This window comes from Staurois parvus, unplaced genomic scaffold, assembly GCF_062004578.1.
Source record: "Staurois parvus isolate SC_StPar_1 unplaced genomic scaffold, SC_StPar_1.0 ptg000543l, whole genome shotgun sequence".
NCBI classification, from domain to species: Eukaryota; Metazoa; Chordata; class Amphibia; order Anura; family Ranidae; genus Staurois; species Staurois parvus.
The window spans coordinates 1,741,980-1,764,598 of record NW_028318339.1 but is presented as its reverse complement, the minus strand read 5'-3'; the positions used below and the strand labels follow the sequence as shown (position 1 = coordinate 1,764,598).

Genomic DNA, 22,619 nt, shown 5'->3' with positions numbered 1-22,619 from the left:
CAGCCATCATTCGGCTATCTGCGGTCGGCAACTAGTTAAGCACCTGGACTCTTCCACTACAAAGCCATGCTGTTATCATAGATACAGTATGCGCTTTAGCATTGCCCTGCTGAAATATGCAAGGCCTTCCCTGAAAAAGATGTTGTCTGGATGCGATGTGCTGCTCTAAAACTTGGATATATTGACGGTGCATTTACAGATGTGCAGGCTACCCATTCCATATGCACTAATGCACACCCCCTTACCATCAGAGAAGCAGGCTTTTGAACTGAGCACTGAAAACAAGCTGAAAGGTCCCTTCCCTTGGGGGAGGTCGCCAAAAAGAATGTCAAATATCTATTCGTCTGACCACAGAACAGTTCTCCACTTTGCAACAGACCATTTTAAAACAAGCTTTGTCCCAGAAAAGACAGCAGCGTTTCTGAGTCATGTTCACATATGGCTTCTTCTTAGCATTATACAGCTTTACCTTGCCTTCTTGGATGGTATGGCATGCCAGTGCCATCTGAGAGCCCAAAGATTACAGGCATCCAATATTGCATTTCTGCCTCACATTCTCTTTTTGTCTTTTGATGATATTGTGTACCGTATACAATGATATATTACCAGTTCTACAATCAGAAACATTTGTCAACAATTTTTAGAAGCAGCTTTTTACAGATTGGTGAACCTCTACCCCTATTTACTTTTGAGATACTGACTCTCCAAGATGCTCTTTTATATCCAGTCATGTTACTGACCTGTTGCCAATTAGCCTAATTAGTTGCAAAATGTTTCTCCACCTCTTTTTTGTTAGTACCACTTACTTTGCCACCCTTTTGTTGCCCTGTCCCATCTTTTTTGAGATGTCTTCCTGCCATCAATTTCAAAAGTACCTTAGTTTTTTCTTAAAATTGTTCATATTCTCATATTAAACGTTTGATATACTTTCCATTTTCTTATCCCCCCTCAAAAAATGGTGGGATGTGTTTTGCTTTAAAAATGAAATATTTGAAAGTGAAGTAAAAATACTTACATGATTCCGTTGGCATCATCAACTGAGAATGTTTCATTCTTCAACCTGCAAGTTATTGAAACAAATATATTACAATGGTAGATTTAAAACAATGCAGCAAGGCTTGTGGACTGCTTTACAAAATAAATACATATAGTGGGCTAAAGAAGAATAAACTAATTCTAGACTCAAACTTATTATTACAACAGCTCAGTTACTCCAATATAGCACTGTAATAAATACAGAATAAAATGATATGCTAAAAAGAGAACATAATCAAGTATGCCTTGCCCTGACATTAGTGCTGCACACATTACAGCCGTGGCCAAAAGTTTTGAGAATGACAGATCATTTTCACAAAGCCTGCTGCTTTAGTGTTCTTTTTGTCAGATGTTACTATGGTATACTGAAGTATAATTACAAGCATTTCATAAGTGTCAAAGGCTTTTATTGACAATTACATTATTTATGCAAAGAGTCAATATTTGCAGTGTTGTCCCTTCTTTTTCAAGACCTCTGCAATTCGCCCTGGCATGCTGTCAATCAACTTCTGGGTCACATCCTGACTGATGGCAGCCTATTCTTGCAAAATCAATGCTTGGAGTTTGTGTGAATTTGTGGGGAGTGTTTTTGTTCACTCGCCTGAGGATTGACAACTTTTCAATGGGATTAAGGTCTGGGTAGTTTCCTGGCCACAGGCCCAAAATTTCAATGTTTTGTTCCCCAAGCCACTTAGTTATCACTGTTGTCTTATGGCAAGGTGCTCCATCATGCTGGAAAAGGCATTGTTCGCCACCAAGCTGTTCTTGGAAAGTTGGGAGAAGTTGCTCTCGGAGGATGTTTTTGTGTAATTCTTTATTCATGGCTGTGTTCTTGCAAAATTGTGAATGACCCCACTCCCTTGCCTGAGAAGACACCCCACACATGAATAGTCTCAGGATACTTTACTGTTGGTATGACACAAGACTAATGGTACCTTTTCTTCTCTGGACAAGGTTTTTTCTGGATGCCCCAATCGGAAAGGGGATTTATCAGAGAAAATCACTTTACCTCAGTCCTCAGCAGTCCAATCCCTGTACCTTTTGCAGAATATCAGTCTGTCCCTGATGTTTTTCCTGGAGAGAAGTGGCTTCTTTGCTGCCCTTCTTGACACTAGGCCATCCTCCAAAAGTCTTCGCCTCACTGTGTGTGCAGATGCACTCATACCTGCCTGCTGCCATTCTTGTGTAAGCTCTGCACTGGTGGTGCCCCGATCCCGCAGCTCAATCAACTTTAGGAGATGGTCCTGGACTTTCTAGGGTGCCCTGAAGCCTTCTTAACAACAAATGAACCTCTCTCCTTGAAGTTCTTGATGATCCAATAAATGGTTGATTTAGGTGCAACCTTAATAGCAGCACTATCCTTGCCTGCAAATCCTTTTTTGTGCAAAGCTATGATGACTGCATGCGTTTTCTTGCAGGTAACCATGGTTAACAGAAGAACAATTATTTCAAGCACCACCCTCCTTTTAAAGCTTCCAGCCTGTTATTCTAACTCAATCAGCATGACAGAGTGGTCTCTAGCCTTGTCCTTGTCAACATTGACACCTGTGTTAACCAGAGAATCACTTACATGATGTCAGCTGGTCCTTTCGTGGCTGGCCTGAAATGCAGTGGAGATATTTTTTTGGGAATTAAGTTCATTTTAATTGCAAAGGGGGACTTTGCAATTTTATTGCAATTCATTGGATCGCTCTTCATAACATTCTGGACTATATGCAAACTGACATCATAAAAACTGAGGCAAGAGACTTTATAGAATTAATATTTGTGTCATTCTCAAAACTTTTGGCCAGGGCTGTACATAGTGAAAGCAGCATGCTGTGGAATGCCCTGCACTCAGTAAGTCCTCAGATGATGGTTGTTTTTCAACTCAGAAAACTAAGGACACCTCCATATATTGGCCTTTGCACCTCTTTTTCTGATAACCAGATTGAAAGAATTCTTTTCTTTACATACAAAACATCAAATTTCTCTAGATACCAAGAGTCCGGATTTAAAATTTTGATGGTACTATAACCCCCCACAAGAGTCACAAAATGTTCTCACAATGTACAAAGATGTGCTGGAGAAGCAGCAGGACACATTTTGCTTATTGTTTGGTCCTGTAGTAAGCTTCAGAACTTCTGTTCGGTGGTACATTGGATTTCCCAAAAATTCACAAACTATGAGATCCCTCAGAATCTGGCCTTTTTTATGTTACACCATTACGAGATTCAAAGTAAGACCTATGGATATTCATTGTTCCATTCTTGATGAGTGCACCAAAAAGTTGTATTCCTATCATTTGGAAACAGCACCAACCACCTCCGATCACCATCTGAATGGAGAAAATTGGGGAAATCAATGGAGGACCTGATTGCGATACAGAATGGCACAAGTAAGAAATTCCCCACAAAATGGCTCTATTGGCATGACTTTGTGTACTCCTCTTGTAACAAATCTTTGCTGGACATGACATAAGCAAGGTGACATATGCACCTTTACAGGCTCAGTGGTGTGAGGACTGGGGAGAGATCCCTCCCTGTCCCACTCCCCGCTCTGTGAACTAACCCCCCCCATTATCCCACACCCCATACCCCTAGCCCACAACATCTTAAAAGCACCTGGTGTTTCTTTACACTAGAGGGAGAAAAGAGCTGCAATGCCAGTGCTGCTTTAACTTTTGAAGTCGAACAATAAAATTCATAACACCTATGCCTGCAGAGGTGAATGAGATGTATCCTAGAAACACCAACCTACGCGTTTTGTCAATTACGTCTGATGACGTCAGAAGTGATGAAATACGTGGGTCGGGGCTTCTGGGACACATCACTTCTGCTTGTTGGAACGCATGCTGAGCGCAAACCGGTGTTCCTAGTTTGTAATACCATACTTGTTATAAATTTTAATGTACGTACATTTCTATTGTTTTTCTTCATTAACTTTACTACACTATGACAGGCTTCCCCTTCTCTTTATACGTGTATTATTTGGTACTCCATCGAGCATTTTAAAGACGCAGAGATGTTTAAAGATGCAGTGGTACAGATCCACGGGTCCAGATTAACCATGAGATCGATTAGAGAGTGACTGGAGTCCCTTAGTCATACATGGAGAGATGCCATTGTGTGTCTTTTTAATTTAACCATTTGCCGCCCGGCCAATGGCCGTTTGGCAGCGGCAAAAGTGCTTCTGCATGCCGGGTGCACGCCGTTTGGCGTGCTCCCGCACATGCTCAGTTTGCGCAACTGCAGAGCGGCGCAGCAGCGCGATCTGTCACCGGCCGTGTACCTCAGACACGGCCGATGACAGATCCGAGTACCGGCCCCGTTGCTGGTACCATGTGACCTGCTGTGACCAATCACAGCAGGTCACATGACAGTTGTACAACATGGGTGGCTTCATGCATGCCATCCATTGTCTACTAGTGTCTAGCTGTGAATCGTCACAGCGATCACATGCACATGTCATGTGATGAGCCGTGGCCAGATCACAGCTGAGCACAAAAAAAAAACAAACCCCTGAATGAATCGATGTCATTCAGGTAAATGCTTGCTTATAGCAAAGGAAGTCTTTGCTATAAGCAAATTGTGTAAGAAAAGAAAAAAAAAAAACTGATCACTTCCCCAAAGTAGTACAATGTTACTGTGGTAACATTGTACTACTTTGGTCATAGGGAAATATGAAAAGAAAATCTTGAAGAAAAAGAAAAAAAATGTAATAAAAAATGAACAATAATAAAAAAAAAAAGTAAAAAAAATGATTTTTTTTTTTTTTTTTTTTTCCATACTGTCACCAGTCAGTGTCCCTGATCACCGCTATGCCAGTTATAGGATGACGCTGTACTGCACTGGTGACAGTATGTAAAAAAAAATAATTGTGACAATCATTTTTTTCATTTTCTGAAAAATTCGGACAAAAAAAAAACAACTTCAAAAAACTCGCCATGCCTCTTATGAAATCCGTCGTACTGTCTACTTTACAAAAAGGGGTCATTTGGGGAATATCTGTACTGTTCTGACATTCTTGGGCCTCAAGAAATTAGATTGGCTGTCACTACTTCAGGATTGATCAATATTCAGACCTATACCAGAGTTTGTGAACTCTATCACTTTCCTACAAACTAAAAAATACATCCTAATTTGGGTTATTTTCACCAAAGACATGTAGCAGAATACATCTCGGCCTAAATTTATGAAGAACCATTACGGATTTGCGAACTTTTATAACAGAAACAAAGAAAACCGTGTTTTGTTTTTAAATTTTCGGTCTTTTTTGGTTAATTTAGCCAAAAATAAAAACCCCAGCGGTGATTAAATACCACCAAAAGAAAGCTCTAGTTGTGTGAAGAAAACGATGAAATGTTTGTTTGGGTACAATGTTGTATGACCGAGCGAATTGTCATTGAAATTGTGAGAGCGCTGAAACCTGAAAAATGGCCTGGGCAGGAAGGGGGTAAAAGTGCCCGGCATGGAAATGGTTCATCGATACGAGAAAATCAAAAAGAGCCGCCTAGCGGAGGATGGTTTCCATCCAACGACCTCTGGGCCAGCTCTGGGAAAGGTCCCCTGGCACTCAAGGTGAGGATGCCAAAAGTGCGCCCCTCCCCCGAGCTCCTTCATTCGGGAAAACAAAAAGGGAACCAGGGAACAAATGCCATAAGCGCTCGCTTACACCCTGAGCCCCCGCTCACACCCAAAACAATTTCAAAATCGGGCGACCTGCTGACACCAATGCCTATGCAAACCGCACCAAAAGCTCTGCTGCGTGCACTACTTTAGAGGTCGGCGCGGCTCCGACAAAGCCGGAACCGCACCCATAGGACCGCTGTAATAGCGGACAATAGGGTGCGACTTGGCCTACAGTTTTGCAAGTCGCAGGCCAAGTTGCACCTGACGTGACCGGGGTGTAAGGGGCATGCCAGCGTGTGCGTTCTCGTAGCGCACCTCTAGGACAGACCACACGTTTCAATAGGCTTCCCTAGGTGGATAGATGGCGCAGGCACCATTTTTAAAACCACAGAGATACATCAATCAATCAAAGTGAGTTGAAAATAATATAGCAAAAAAACAAAACCAATGGACTAAAATGGCTCTTTAATAATTACCAGGAAATCCAAATCCAAAATAGCCGCCTAGCAGAGGATGGTTTGGATCCAACCACCTCTGCTTTATGGGCCCAGCAAGGCATGGTGGGCGTGGCCTGCCTGCCTTCCCACAATGCATCCTGGCAGAGCTGCTCACTTGCATGCGGTGTCCTGCTTAACAATAGCCTGTGTGCTCCTCATTTTCTTCAGTAAAATCAACTTTTCAACTGACAGACATTATTGATCACATTGATTATGATTATACAAAAAGCATTCTTAGAATTCATAAACATAGTTTGGCAGAAATAGCGCAGAACACCGACATTCAACGCTCTCCATAAGCTGATCATCTGACCTCTTTGACGGCTTATATACCCCTCGGGCTCTCCCATTGCTTTGCCCCCCCGCATCGGCGGGTGGGCAGGATTACAATCGTGGAACAATACAGAGAAAATTAGCAAGCCCCTGCGTAAGGTTGACATGCTAACCCATGAAGCGGTCCCAAATTTTTTCCTCAAACAACCTTCCTTCAATTCAATGCTTTGGATTTCTTGCTTTCTTTCTTTTTTTTTTTTTTTTTACTCTTAGCATCAACTATTTTAAAAAATAAAAATTACAAGCTGCGGCTTACGGTTAGAGCGCAACTGAAAGCTGCACGTGCCCTAGCGGCTTCTCCCACCAACCTTCTCTGAAGAAGAGCAGCACGCCTATGGGCATCCCACTGCCCCGTTAGTCTATGGGGGCGCTCCATTCTCTCACTCCTTCTCTTGGCTCCCCTTTCTTTCCCAATGCCTTTCTATACGGCCAGCTCTGGGAAAGCTCCCCCGGCACTCAAGGTGAGGATGCCAAAGTGCGCCCCTCCCCCGAGCCCCTTCATTCGGGAAAACAAAAAGGCAGCAAATGCCATAAGCGCTCTCTTACACCCTGAGCCCCCGCTCACATCAAAACCAATTTCAAAATTGGGTGACCTGCTGACACCAATGCCTATGCAAATCGCACCAAAAGCTCTGCTGCGTGCACTACTTTAGAAGTCGGCGCGGCTCCGACAAAGCCGGAACCGCACCCGTACGACCGCTCTAATAGCGGACAATAGGGTGCGACTTGGCCTACAGTTTTACAAGTCGCAGGCCAAGTTGCACCTGACGTGACCGGGGTGTAAGGGGCATGCCAGCGTGTGCGTTCTCATAGCGCACGTCTAGGACAGACCACTCGTTTCAATAGGCTTCCCTAGGTGAATAGATCGATTTTAAAACCACAGAGATACATAAATCAATCAAAGTGAGTTGAAAATAATATAGCAAAAAAACAAAACCAATGTACCTCGGACACGGCCGATGACAGATCTGAGTACCGGCCCCGTTGCTGGTACCATGTGACCTGCTGTGACCAATCACAGCAGGTCACATGACAGTTGTACACCATGGATGGCTTCATGCATGCCATCCATTGTCTACTAGTGTCTAGCTGTGAATCGTCACAGCGATCACATGCACATGTCATGTGATGAGCCGTGGCCAGATCACAGCTGAGCACAAAAAAAAAAAACAAAAAAAAAAACAAACCCCTGAATGAATCGATGTCATTCAGGTAAATGCTTGCTTATAGCAAAGGAAGTCTTTGCTATAAGCAAATTGTGTAAGAAAAGAAAAAAAAAAAACTGATCACTTCCCCAAAGTAGTACAATGTTACTGTGGTAACATTGTACTACTTTGGTCATAGGGAAATATGAAAAGAAAATCTTGAAGAAAAAGAAAAAAAATGTAATAAAAAATGAACAATAATAAAAAAAAAAGTAAAAAAAATGATTTTTTTTTTTTTTTTTTTTTTTTCCATACTGTCACCAGTCAGTGTCCCTGATCACCGCTATGCCAGTGATAGGATGACGCTGTACTGCACTGGTGACAGTATGTAAAAAAAAATAATTGTGACAATCATTTTTTTCATTTTCTGAAAAATTCGGACAAAAAAAATACAACTTCAAAAAACTCGCCATGCCTCTTATGAAATCCGTCGTACTGTCTACTTTACAAAAAGGGGTCATTTGGGGAATATCTGTACTGTTCTGACATTCTTGGGCCTCAAGAAATTAGATTGGCTGTCACTACTTCAGGATTGATCAATATTCAGACCTATACCAGAGTTTGTGAACTCTATCACTTTCCTACAAACTAAAAAATACATCCTAATTTGGGTTATTTTCACCAAAGACATGTAGCAGAATACATCTCGGCCTAAATTTATGAAGAACCATTACGGATTTGCGAACTTTTATAACAGAAACAAAGAAAACCGTGTTTTGTTTTTAAATTTTCGGTCTTTTTTGGTTAATTTAGCCAAAAATAAAAACCCCAGCGGTGATTAAATACCACCAAAAGAAAGCTCTAGTTGTGTGAAGAAAACGATGAAATGTTTGTTTGGGTACAATGTTGTATGACCGAGCGAATTGTCATTGAAAATGTGAGAGCGCTGAAACCTGAAAAATGGCCTGGGCAGGAAGGGGGTAAAAGTGCCCGGCATGGAAATGGTTCATCGATACGAGAAAATCAAAAAGAGCCGCCTAGCGGAGGATGGTTTCCATCCAACGACCTCTGGGCCAGCTCTGGGAAAGGTCCCCTGGCACTCAAGGTGAGGATGCCAAAAGTGCGCCCCTCCCCCGAGCTCCTTCATTCGGGAAAACAAAAAGGGAACCAGGGAACAAATGCCATAAGCGCTCGCTTACACCCTGAGCCCCCGCTCACATCCAAACCAATTTCAAAATCGGGCGACCTGCTGACACCAATGCCTATGCAAATCGCACCAAAAGCTCTGCTGCGTGCACTACTTTAGAAGTCGGCGCGGCTCCGACAAAGCCGGAACCGCACCCATAGGACCGCTGTAATAGCGGACAATAGGGTGCGACTTGGCCTACAGTTTTACAAGTCGCAGGCCAAGTTGCACCTGACGTGACCGGGGTGTAAGGGGCATGCCAGCGTGTGCGTTCTCGTAGCGCACCTCTAGGACAGACCACTCATTTCAATAGGCTTCCCTAGGTGGATAGATGGCGCAGGCACCATTTTTAAAACCACAGAGATACATCAATCAATCAAAGTGATTTGAAAATAATATAGCAAAAAAACAAAACCAATGGACTAAAATGGCTCTTTAATAATTACCAGGAAATCCAAATCCAAAATAGCCGCCTAGCAGAGGATGGTTTGGATCCAACCACCTCTGCTTTATGGGCCCAGCAAGGCATGGTGGGCGTGGCCTGCCTGCCTTCCCACAATGCCTCCTGGCAGAGCTGCTCACTTGCATGCGGTGTCCTGCTTAACAATAGCCTGTGTGCTCCTCATTTTCTTCAGTAAAATCAACTTTTCAACTGACAGACATTATTGATCACATTGATTATGATTACAGTTGCAAGAAAAAGTATGTGAACCCCTTGGGATTACGTGGAGTTTTGCATGAATTGGGCATAAAATGTGCTCTGAACGTCATCTAAGTCACAACAATAGAAGAACACAGTCTGCTGCACATAATACTACACAAACATTAGATGTTGCCATGGTTTAATTGCACATAACATGTAAACATTCACAGTGCAGGGAGGAAAAAGTATGTGAGTCCCTAGCTTAATGACTTCTCCCAGAGCTAATTGGAGTCAGGAGTGAGCCAACCTTGACTCCAATCAGTGTGATGATATTGGATGTGTTGCTGACAGCTGTCCTGCCCTTAAAAAACACACACCTGTTTTGGGTTTATTGGTTTCAAGAAGCACTGTCTGATGTGAACCATGCCTCGCAGAAAAGAGCTCTCAGAAGACCTACGATCAAGAATTGTTGACTTGCATGAAGCTGGAAAGGGTTACAAAAGTATCTCCAAAAGGCTTGATGTTCATGTGTCCACGGTAAGACAGACGGTCTACAAATGGAGAAAGTTTAGCACTGTTGCTACTCTCCCTAGGCGTGGTCGTCCTGTAAAAATGACTGCAAGAGCACAGCGCAGAATGCTGCATGAGGTAAAGAAGAATCCCAGAGTGTCAGCTAAAGACCTACAGAAATCTCTGGCACATGCTAACATTTTTGTTGACACATCTACAATAAGGAAAACATGAAACAAGAATGGAGTACATGGGAGGACACCACGGAGGAAGCCATTGCTGTCCAAAAAGAATATTGCAGCACGTTTGAAGTTTGCAAAAGAGCACCTGGATGTTCCACAGCACTACTGGCAAAATATACTGTGGACAGATGACACCAAGATTGAGTTGTTTGGGAAGAACACACAACACTGTGTGGTGAAAAAAAGGCCCAGCACACCAACATCAAAACCTCATCCCCACTGTAAAACATGGCGGAGGGAGCATCATGGTTTGGGGCTGCTTTGCTGCCTCAGGGCCTAGATGGATTGTTGTCATTGATGGGAAAATGAATTCCAGAGTTTATCAAGACATTTTGCAGGAAAACGTACGACCATCTGTCCACCAACTGAAGCTCCGCAGAGGATGGGTGATGCAACAGGACAATGACCCAAAGCATACAAGTCATTCAACAAAACAATGGCTGCAACAGCACAGAATACGCCTTTTGGAGTGGCCCAGTCAGAGTCCTGACCTCAACCCGATTGAAATGCTGTGGCATGACCTTAAGAGAGCGATTCACAAGAGACATCCCAAGAATATTGCTACACTGAAACAGTTTTGTGAAGAGGAGTGGTCCAAAATGACTCCAGATCGTTGTGCAGGTCTGATCTACAACTACAGGAAACGTTTGGTTGAGGTTATTGCTGCCAAAAGGAGGGTCAACCAGTTATTAAGTCCAAAGGTTCACATACTTTTTCCTCCCCGCACTGTGAATGTTTACATGGTATGTGTAATTAAACCATGGCAACATCTAATGTTTGTGTAGTATTATGTTCAGCAGACTGTGTTCTTCTATTGTTGTGACTTAGATAACGTTCAGAGCACATTTTATGCCCAATTCATGCAAAACTCCACGTAATCCCAAGGGGTTCACATACTTTTTCTTGCAACTGTATACAAAAAGCATTCTTAGAATTCATAAACATAGTTTGGCAGAAATAGCGCAGAACACTGACATTCAACGCTCTCCATAAGCTGATCTTCTGACCTCTTTGACGGCTTATATACCCCTCGGGCTCTCCCATTGCTTTGCCCCCCCGCATCGGCGGGTGGGCAGGATTACAATCGTGGAACGATACAGAGAAAATTAGCAAGCCCCTGCGTAAGGTTGACATGCTAACCCATGAAGCGGTCCCAAATTTTTTCCTCAAACAACCTTCCTTCAATTCAATGCTTTGGATTTCTTGCTTTCTTTCTTTCTTTTTTTTTTTTTTTTACTCTTAGCATCAACTATTTTAAAAAATAAAAATTACAAGCTGCGGCTTACGGTTAGAGCGCAACTGAAAGCTGCACGTGCCCTAGCGGCTTCTCCCACCAACCTTCTCTGAAGAAGAGCAGCACGCCTATGGGCATCCCACTGCCCCGTTAGTCTATGGGGGCGCTCCATTCTCTCACTCCTTCTCTTGGCTCCCCTTTCTTTCCCAATGCCTTTCTATACGGCCAGCTCTGGGAAAGCTCCCCCGGCACTCAAGGTGAGGATGCCAAAGTGCGCCCCTCCCCCGAGCCCCTTCATTCGGGAAAACAAAAAGGCAGCAAATGCCATAAGCGCTCTCTTACACCCTGAGCCCCCGCTCACATCAAAACCAATTTCAAAATTGGGTGACCTGCTGACACCAATGCCTATGCAAATCGCACCAAAAGCTCTGCTGCGTGCACTACTTTAGAAGTCGGCGCGGCTCCGACAAAGCCGGAACCGCACCCGTACGACCGCTCTAATAGCGGACAATAGGGTGCGACTTGGCCTACAGTTTTACAAGTCGCAGGCCAAGTTGCACCTGACGTGACCGGGGTGTAAGGGGCATGCCAGCGTGTGCGTTCTCATAGCGCACGTCTAGGACAGACCACTCGTTTCAATAGGCTTCCCTAGGTGAATAGATCGATTTTAAAACCACAGAGATACATAAATCAATCAAAGTGAGTTGAAAATAATATAGCAAAAAAACAAAACCAATGTACCTCGGACACGGCCGATGACAGATCTGAGTACCGGCCCCGTTGCTGGTACCATGTGACCTGCTGTGACCAATCACAGCAGGTCACATGACAGTTGTACACCATGGATGGCTTCATGCATGCCATCCATTGTCTACTAGTGTCTAGCTGTGAATCGTCACAGCGATCACATGCACATGTCATGTGATGAGCCGTGGCCAGATCACAGCTGAGCACAAAAAAAAAAAACAAAAAAAAAAACAAACCCCTGAATGAATCGATGTCATTCAGGTAAATGCTTGCTTATAGCAAAGGAAGTCTTTGCTATAAGCAAATTGTGTAAGAAAAGAAAAAAAAAAAAACTGATCACTTCCCCAAAGTAGTACAATGTTACTGTGGTAACATTGTACTACTTTGGTCATAGGGAAATATGAAAAGAAAATCTTGAAGAAAAAGAAAAAAAATGTAATAAAAAATGAACAATAATAAAAAAAAAAGTAAAAAAAATGATTTTTTTTTTTTTTTTTTTTTTTTTCCCCATACTGTCACCAGTCAGTGTCCCTGATCACCGCTATGCCAGTGATAGGATGACGCTGTACTGCACTGGTGACAGTATGTAAAAAAAAATAATTGTGACAATCATTTTTTTCATTTTCTGAAAAATTCGGACAAAAAAAATACAACTTCAAAAAACTCGCCATGCCTCTTATGAAATCCGTCGTACTGTCTACTTTACAAAAAGGGGTCATTTGGGGAATATCTGTACTGTTCTGACATTCTTGGGCCTCAAGAAATTAGATTGGCTGTCACTACTTCAGGATTGATCAATATTCAGACCTATACCAGAGTTTGTGAACTCTATCACTTTCCTACAAACTAAAAAATACATCCTAATTTGGGTTATTTTCACCAAAGACATGTAGCAGAATACATCTCGGCCTAAATTTATGAAGAACCATTACGGATTTGCGAACTTTTATAACAGAAACAAAGAAAACCGTGTTTTGTTTTTAAATTTTCGGTCTTTTTTGGTTAATTTAGCCAAAAATAAAAACCCCAGCGGTGATTAAATACCACCAAAAGAAAGCTCTAGTTGTGTGAAGAAAACGATGAAATGTTTGTTTGGGTACAATGTTGTATGACCGAGCGAATTGTCATTGAAATTGTGAGAGCGCTGAAACCTGAAAAATGGCCTGGGCAGGAAGGGGGTAAAAGTGCCCGGCATGGAAATGGTTCATCGATACGAGAAAATCAAAAAGAGCCGCCTAGCGGAGGATGGTTTCCATCCAACGACCTCTGGGCCAGCTCTGGGAAAGGTCCCCTGGCACTCAAGGTGAGGATGCCAAAAGTGCGCCCCTCCCCCGAGCTCCTTCATTCGGGAAAACAAAAAGGGAACCAGGGAACAAATGCCATAAGCGCTCGCTTACACCCTGAGCCCCCGCTCACACCCAAAACAATTTCAAAATCGGGCGACCTGCTGACACCAATGCCTATGCAAACCGCACCAAAAGCTCTGCTGCGTGCACTACTTTAGAGGTCGGCGCGGCTCCGACAAAGCCGGAACCGCACCCATAGGACCGCTGTAATAGCGGACAATAGGGTGCGACTTGGCCTACAGTTTTACAAGTCGCAGGCCAAGTTGCACCTGACGTGACCGGGGTGTAAGGGGCATGCCAGCGTGTGCGTTCTCATAGCGCACGTCTAGGACAGACCACTCGTTTCAATAGGCTTCCCTAGGTGAATAGATCGATTTTAAAACCACAGAGATACATAAATCAATCAAAGTGAGTTGAAAATAATATAGCAAAAAAACAAAACCAATGTACCTCGGACACGGCCGATGACAGATCTGAGTACCGGCCCCGTTGCTGGTACCATGTGACCTGCTGTGACCAATCACAGCAGGTCACATGACAGTTGTACACCATGGATGGCTTCATGCATGCCATCCATTGTCTACTAGTGTCTAGCTGTGAATCGTCACAGCGATCACATGCACATGTCATGTGATGAGCCGTGGCCAGATCACAGCTGAGCACAAAAAAAAAAAAAAAAAAAAAAAAAAAAACAAACCCCTGAATGAATCGATGTCATTCAGGTAAATGCTTGCTTATAGCAAAGGAAGTCTTTGCTATAAGCAAATTGTGTAAGAAAAGAAAAAAAAAAAACTGATCACTTCCCCAAAGTAGTACAATGTTACTGTGGTAACATTGTACTACTTTGGTCATAGGGAAATATGAAAAGAAAATCTTGAAGAAAAAGAAAAAAAATGTAATAAAAAATGAACAATAATAAAAAAAAAGTAAAAAAAATGATTTTTTTTTTTTTTTTTTTTCTTTCCATACTGTCACCAGTCAGTGTCCCTGATCACCGCTATGCCAGTGATAGGATGACGCTGTACTGCACTGGTGACAGTATGTAAAAAAAAATAATTGTGACAATCATTTTTTTCATTTTCTGAAAAATTCGGACAAAAAAAATACAACTTCAAAAAACTCGCCATGCCTCTTATGAAATCCGTCGTACTGTCTACTTTACAAAAAGGGGTCATTTGGGGAATATCTGTACTGTTCTGACATTCTTGGGCCTCAAGAAATTAGATTGGCTGTCACTACTTCAGGATTGATCAATATTCAGACCTATACCAGAGTTTGTGAACTCTATCACTTTCCTACAAACTAAAAAATACATCCTAATTTGGGTTATTTTCACCAAAGACATGTAGCAGAATACATCTCGGCCTAAATTTATGAAGAACCATTACGGATTTGCGAACTTTTATAACAGAAACAAAGAAAACCGTGTTTTGTTTTTAAATTTTCGGTCTTTTTTGGTTAATTTAGCCAAAAATAAAAACCCCAGCGGTGATTAAATACCACCAAAAGAAAGCTCTAGTTGTGTGAAGAAAACGATGAAATGTTTGTTTGGGTACAATGTTGTATGACCGAGCGAATTGTCATTGAAATTGTGAGAGCGCTGAAACCTGAAAAATGGCCTGGGCAGGAAGGGGGTAAAAGTGCCCGGCATGGAAATGGTTCATCGATACGAGAAAATCAAAAAGAGCCGCCTAGCGGAGGATGGTTTCCATCCAACGACCTCTGGGCCAGCTCTGGGAAAGGTCCCCTGGCACTCAAGGTGAGGATGCCAAAAGTGCGCCCCTCCCCCGAGCTCCTTCATTCGGGAAAACAAAAAGGGAACCAGGGAACAAATGCCATAAGCGCTCGCTTACACCCTGAGCCCCCGCTCACACCCAAAACCATTTCAAAATCGGGCGACCTGCTGACACCAATGCCTATGCAAACCGCACCAAAAGCTCTGCTGCGTGCACTACTTTAGAGGTCGGCGCGGCTCCGACAAAGCCGGAACCGCACCCATAGGACCGCTGTAATAGCGGACAATAGGGTGCGACTTGGCCTACAGTTTTGCAAGTCGCAGGCCAAGTTGCACCTGACGTGACCGGGGTGTAAGGGGCATGCCAGCGTGTGCGTTCTCGTAGCGCACCTCTAGGACAGACCACTCGTTTCAATAGGCTTCCCTAGGTGGATAGATGGCGCAGGCACCATTTTTAAAACCACAGAGATACATCAATCAATCAAAGTGAGTTGAAAATAATATAGCAAAAAAACAAAACCAATGGACTAAAATGGCTCTTTAATAATTACCAGGAAATCCAAATCCAAAATAGCCGCCTAGCAGAGGATGGTTTGGATCCAACCACCTCTGCTTTATGGGCCCAGCAAGGCATGGTGGGCGTGGCCTGCCTGCCTTCCCACAATGCCTCCTGGCAGAGCTGCTCACTTGCATGCGGTGTCCTGCTTAACAATAGCCTGTGTGCTCCTCATTTTCTTCAGTAAAATCAACTTTTCAACTGACAGACATTATTGATCACATTGATTATGATTACAGTTGCAAGAAAAAGTATGTGAACCCCTTGGGATTACGTGGAGTTTTGCATGAATTGGGCATAAAATGTGCTCTGAACGTCATCTAAGTCACAACAATAGAAGAACACAGTCTGCTGCACATAATTGAAGGGATTAGCCCCTAAGTTTGATGTTCCACCATCTTGTTTCTCTTAGCCAAAGCCCGTCCATTTTAAGAATCAGCATCCATTTCAAGCCTGTATTTTAAAAGAATTGATTTTCTTGTTTTAAACGGTATTTTGTCAGGAGTTAGGAAGTTCCTCTTTTTTCCTTGTCCAGGTGCAACTTCCCCTTTTTCCCTTAACTAAGCCTAAGACTGAAAGTCTGCGGTGAGCTACATCCTGTTGAAAGTGTATTAATAATTTTAGGCCAACGGTAAAAAGGAACTGTCTGCTTTCTGAAGGTGTCTGAAAGTTCAAGCATTGACGTATATACTAATAATTAACATATATGCCAACTGATTGGGCATGAGTGACGTATGTAATATTCTAATTGGTTAAATGCATACCTGTCAATTGATTGGCTCTTATATTTCTATGCTTTGTTTTAAGTTTCATATATAAGTTTAAACACGGAAGAATAAATTCAGTTCATTCTGAGATACTACTTTGTGTCTGTCTGCCATTCCTTTGTGTCTCAGGTGAACTCCGGATCCGAGGTAATTTTTGGTCGATGCCAGGGGCTGACGGAAGTCAGTGCAGAAGGGAACAAGATTCACATTCCTTTCAATTGGGGGCTCGTGTCCGGGATGAGATAATCATCTTTTTTGGTAAGTAAGATTTTTTGTCATTTTGCCAGATAGTCTCTTGCCAGAAAAGCTCTGATTGAAATCTCATGCCCTAAGGTAAGCACTGGGCTTCGCGTCTTAAGACGTCAGTGGCCAGGCGCAAAAAAAAAGTGCTGTGGGGAGCACAAAGGTCTTTTGGAAAAGACTAGAGGCAGTTTTGGGAACTGCACAATTTCTTATAAGAAGAGATTGGAAAAGAGTTTCTCTGAGAAGAAACCAGGAAAAGCCCGGGGTTGACCAATAATTCACCTGTAAACCTTTGCTTTTCTTCCTATCGCATAGAAGTATAAGATAATTTGTTTGTGTGACACAAGTGCCCAGGTGGTAAAGTGTATGGGCCAGTGGTCACTGAAGGTATTGTCAATTTCCGTGTGACATGCCCCACCCCACACAGATAAGCCTTATTGGTTGATGATCTGGGTGAGGTGATTGCGTGGTAACGCCGAGTTGGGTGCCTATGTAAATGTTTTGTTTAAATTGTGTTGTAAGCTAGAAAAGATTGGCAGAATATTATTAGAAAGTATTGTACACCCAGGTTATAATCTTCACTTTTATCAGTCACTAGAGAAAGACTAGAGAAAGTATCTTAGGTCCAGGCATTTTTATAGGATAAATTGTCATTACAGCCTATAGGACAGATTTGTGATACAGATATATTCAAGTGTAAGATATGGGGAGAAGTCAGAGTAGGAATAGGCCCCCTCTCCCAAAAGTTGGTGAATCATGTATAGATTATGTAGCCCGTATCTGTGGGACAGATTATTCTTTAATTCACCCCTGGGTAGATAGATTAGCAGAATGGAGTGAAGTAATGGGCAGTGTGGATCCATTTCCCTATAGTGGAAGCAATAGTATTTTTCACATGGACATGGTTAGGGGACTCTGTCTGGGAGAAAAACAGTCATTTCCGTGGTACGAAGGAGACCCCATGTGGGACCCAAGGTATATGGCCAGGGGTGGACAGAATTGGGTGACGTTTGCTCCGCTTTGGTTTTATAGGAAAAATAAGCGGCAAAAGAAGGCGGAGGTGAGGAATGATGATGCAGCGAGAATACATTTATTAGAGTCAGAAATAGACAGATCCACACACCCTCTCATGTTACTCCCTCCACCATACGGTTATCCCACCCTTACAGAGGAAATTGTTGATTTCCTAACCAACCATTATGTAATTCCAAATCCCATCCCCACTGCACCCCCTATATCACCAGTATTAATATCTGCACAGACACACCAAATACCTAGTGCAGTCCAAATTCCTGCCACACAGCCTTCTACAGTTCAAGCTCCCGAGGATTCTCAGAGTGTAGTTCAGACTTCTGCCACACATGAAGCCGAAGGGAGAATTGTTCTCACTCCAATTACTGAGGAGGATTTATTTTTTGAAGAATCCTCTGGTTCAGGTTCCCTGGTATTAAGGGAGAGTGATAGTCTGGATGTAACAGACATCCCGAGTTCACCACCTGAAACAGTATGTGGAGAGGATTCGCTGAAAAAGTGGAAAACTCTCTATAAGAACAGGTGGGAAACCCACCGACATTTTTAAAGCACCACCTTTTTCAGTTTTTTTGTTTTGCTGCTAGAGCATTTATTCAAAATCATACCCAATTGTCCAGTTGATTTGTTCTCTTGGGAAAGCTTAGTGTTAATCTAAAACTCTGGGAAAGGAGGTATTGTAGCTTAATCTGCCGGGATACCAACTGTCCCTGTTATGACAGTGTTTATTGAAATATGACCCCTCACTCTCTGCTGAAAACAATATAAAAGTTTGAGCGGACAGTTCCTTGGATGTGGGATTCATTTCCTGCATTCCAATACAAGGCCACACTGTGTTTCATAGATAAGGCCCTTTTGTTTAAAATACAGGAGGTAAGAATAGTGTCCGTGGTGGAGAATTTGTTTCAAGGCAAGAATCCTTGGAAAGATGATTTCACCATACAACAGCCCAATAAATCTAGTTGAGAAGCCAGACGGTTCTTACAGATTTGTGCAGGACCTGAGTGCTATAAATGTTCTTCTCATTGTCCCAATAGTACCTGACGTACCAATACTCATTTCCTCCATCCCACCTGATGCCGAGTTGTTTTTTTTTTTACAAGAGATTGATTTGACAAATTGTTTTTTTTTAGCAAATTCCTGTTGTTAAGGAGACATGGCTAATTTTTGCCTTTAACTTTAGAGGTAAAGGTTTTATCTGGAATGAATTTCTCCAGGATTATACTGTAGTCCTCCAGGCCCCAAGCCATGAACTCCTAGCCATGGTTTAGTTGGTTTCAGTGCGGACAGCCAGCCAGGTGGAGTGTGTATCTTATATGTGATCATAAAGTGTCTAAGCAAAGTTATAATGGTGTTAAGAAACTGTTGAATACCTTGGTTTTGTCCTCACAAAAGGTGATAGGAAATTCAGTCACAAAGAGAGCTGCGGCTCTTGTGGGTCTGCCCCGCCCATTGACCAAGAAAGACATGCTTACCTTTCTTGATATGATTGGTTGCTGCCGCCAATGGATACCTGACTGTTCCTACTATGACAGTATTTTGAGACAAACCACAGGTTTAGAAATGTCAGATCTTGTGAAATGGTTAATTGAAATGTGTAATGTTTTTGTGTATTTGAAACATGCTATGGTAATAGCCCCTGGTCTTGGTCTGCCCGCATATGATCAAATGTTTTACCTGTATGCTAGGGAAAATTGTAAAACTATGTCAGGAATCCTGGCTTGGGGAGCATGGAGGTACACTCCGCCCTTTTGTTTTGTTTTTTCTCAAAGATGGTTCTGGTACAGGTTCAAGGCATGCCTGTGTGTCTCAGAAGTTTGCTATTATTTGTGATGGTGATTCAAATGGCTATGTCATTTACTCTTGGACATGAGACCACCTTACACACCACCACTTAGTGAATATGAGGTTATACTGTTGTTAAACCCCAAGTTGAGAATAAAATATATTCCTCCCACTTTAGATCCTGCTCCAATTTTAAATGTCACTGTTAGATCAAATATTGCAGTACATTTGCTACTTCTAAAGATATTAAGTGGAATGTAGTTAGTGTGACCAAAGTTCCACTAACTGGACTTTGTGTCACAAGAGGGGAGACCATGTATTCTAGAAGCTAGTGCACCTCTGTTCATCTTACAGTATCATGGGGTAGGTCACAGCTCACAGTATTATGGGATAGGTCACAGGGGATGGCAGGTTACATGTGAACTGCTGGATTTTTTTTCATCCCTGGCCCCCCCTTTTATGGTAAAATCATATGTGTCTAGATGCATTACATATATTAGGAACAATCCTCACAAGACAAGACATTAACATTTTTTATCCGCTCACAGGTAGATTTTACACACATGCCAGAAGTAGGAAAAGGACAGGAATATTTTTGGGTAATTGTGGATATGTTTAGCCGCTAGGTGGAAATGTCCCTCAGAGTTCAGGTATAGAGATAAGGATGATTCCTTCTAAGAAGACAGGTTACCCCCCTTTTTAGGTTTTAATGGATAGGTTCTTTCCCACTCCCTGGGCCAGACAGCCACTCATGGTAGAAAGAGGGGATTTAGGATTGATTCAGGAAGAATATGTGAGAAAGTTTATTGAAACTTTGGACAAAGTTGAAGGAAATGTTGCTGGCACTTTTTTCTTTTTTTTCACAGGAACCAACTTGTTTCCGTGATCGCTGTCACTAGGACCGCTGTTCTGACTGAGGATTCCAAGGCCTGGATCCATGCCAGCCGTGTAAAAAGGGTGAACCAAGCCCCTAAGAAGCAAGACAAAGGCAAAGACACAGATACAGAAGAAGCAGCCAGAGAAGTCCTGAGAGATTGATCTGAACTACATGGAGTGCTTCGTCAGCCCTGGAAACTTCAACCCATCCAAAGAACTTGAACTGAATGAATCTATAGCAAATGACAAACAATTCCAAATCCCTCAACAAGCCAACCCAGGTGAAACCTTGCATCAAAGGTTCTATGGCCTTTGGGTGGCGTTGCTAATTATTAACTCTTTTATTTTTTTGATGGGCATAATACTGAACAGTTTGGCCCTTTATGTGTTCTGTTTTCAGACCAAAGTAAGGACACCCTCTGTTATTTACACCATTAACTTGGTAGTGACAGACCTCTTAGTGGGTCTCTCTCTACCAGCGCGAATTGTTATGTATTACCGTAATGTAGAGACCTGTTATATCTGCTATTATGTTCACAGTTTTACGTATTCTGTGAACATGTACTGTAGTATTCTTTTCCTGACCTGCATCTGTGTTGATCGCTACCTGGCCATTGTGCAAGCCAGAGCCTCATGCAGATGGAGAAATCCCAGTTATGCCAAATGCATCTGTGTTTTGATTTGGATATTTGCTGTAATTGTAACTTTCATCATACTGACCACAACGATTAACCACAAACATTGTTGTTTTTTCCAGCTACTTATGCTGACAGGTTTTGAGTATTTTGTTCCCTTGGTGATTGTTGTTTTCTACACCCTGCGGATCATGTGGACTTTGTCCAAGTCAATACAAATGAACCAAAGCCGAGAGAGACGGGTGAAGGCGGTACAGCTCCTCATAATGGTGCTGGTCATCTTCACAGTCTGTTTCACTCCCATTCATGTTAGTCAAGTGGTTTTCTGTGTCCGCAGTGAGGTGTCTCGGGATGTCATCCTCATTGTGTACCATGTCACAGTAACTTTGAGTAGTTTTAATAGTTGTATGGATCCCATTGTTTATTGTTTTGTTACTAGCCATTTCCAATCCGCTAGGAATAGTATTTTCAGAGAACAACCGCCACCAGTTCCTTTTAACAGTCCCTGCCCCTGCCGTAGGCAGCTCGCCCTGGTGGCTAGGAGAATACAGGAGTAATGATGCAATCAAAAGATGGATTGGGCATTGAGACTGGTTCCTTTCTTTTTTCAGGAAAAAGAAACTAATATGTTCTGTCTAATTAGAGTGTACAAAGATAATATCACTGAGAAGGAATGTACTGATTTGGTTAAGAAAATTCCCTGTTACCAGATTATATAATTTACTTTTAAGTCTCTAAACCAGTATCAGGAAATTTTGCCTGATTTGAACATAGTAATGTTGTTACAGAATTTGTTTGTATTATATGGGTACAGTTTAGCGGGAATGTAAATTGGGTTAACTACATTGGCTATGGTTAACAAAAGTTTGGTAGAACCATACTGTTTTGATATGTTATTAGCTGATAAAGGGAAAGTATGTAAAATGTTTAACTCCTGCGGTTGTACTCTTATTCCCCATAACACTGTTTCTGATGGAAGTATTATTAGAGCCCTTCACAACCTCCAAATATTGTTTGAAGAATTAGCTGAAAGCTCAGGAGTAGAAAATCCACTGGTCAGTTTATTTGAAACCTGGTTTGGTATATGGGGAACCCTGATTACCTACTAAGGGCCCCAGGTACCAACCTGTGACTAAGGTGTAAGGTCACGTGTGTGACCTAAGAGGGGGTTTGAAGGGATTAGCCCCTAAGTTTGATGTTCCACCATCTTGTTTCTCTTAGCCAAAGCCCGTCCATTTTAAGAATCAGCATCCATTTCAAGCCTGTATTTTAAAAGAATTGATTTTCTTGTTTTAAACGGTATTTTGTCAGGAGTTAGGAAGTTCCTCTTTTTTCCTTGTCCAGGTGCAACTTCCCCTTTTTCCCTTAACTAAGCCTAAGACTGAAAGTCTGCGGTGAGCTACATCCTGTTGAAAGTGTATTAATAATTTTAGGCCAACGGTAAAAAGGAACTGTCTGCTTTCTG

At 42.4% G+C, this 22,619-nt stretch overlaps 2 protein-coding genes and 2 non-coding genes across 5 annotated transcripts in view; 3 read left to right on the top strand and 1 right to left on the bottom strand.

Annotated features, from left to right (window-relative positions):
* TASP1 (taspase 1) overlaps positions 1 to 22,619 on the bottom strand; it is a 663,695-nt gene that overhangs the window by 228,208 nt on the left and 412,868 nt on the right. For both annotated transcript variants that reach the window (XM_089690787.1, XM_089690788.1), the window contains exon 2: positions 1,016 to 1,060. The gene's annotated coding sequence lies outside the window, so the exon portion shown is untranslated. The remainder of the gene's footprint in view (positions 1 to 1,015; positions 1,061 to 22,619) is intronic.
* LOC149451363 (U6 spliceosomal RNA) lies at positions 6,504 to 6,610 on the top strand. The gene has a single exon (XR_016315071.1). It is a non-coding gene; the product is annotated as a U6 spliceosomal RNA (small nuclear RNA).
* On the top strand, positions 11,257 to 11,363 carry LOC149451362 (U6 spliceosomal RNA). Its single transcript, XR_016315069.1, has one exon. It is a non-coding gene; the product is annotated as a U6 spliceosomal RNA (small nuclear RNA).
* On the top strand, positions 20,523 to 21,905 carry LOC149451361 (G protein-coupled receptor 20-like). Its single transcript, XM_089690776.1, has one exon. The coding sequence runs from the start codon at positions 20,692 to 20,694 to the stop codon at positions 21,709 to 21,711; it is 1,020 nt and encodes a 339-aa protein (XP_089546902.1). The 5' UTR covers positions 20,523 to 20,691; the 3' UTR covers positions 21,712 to 21,905.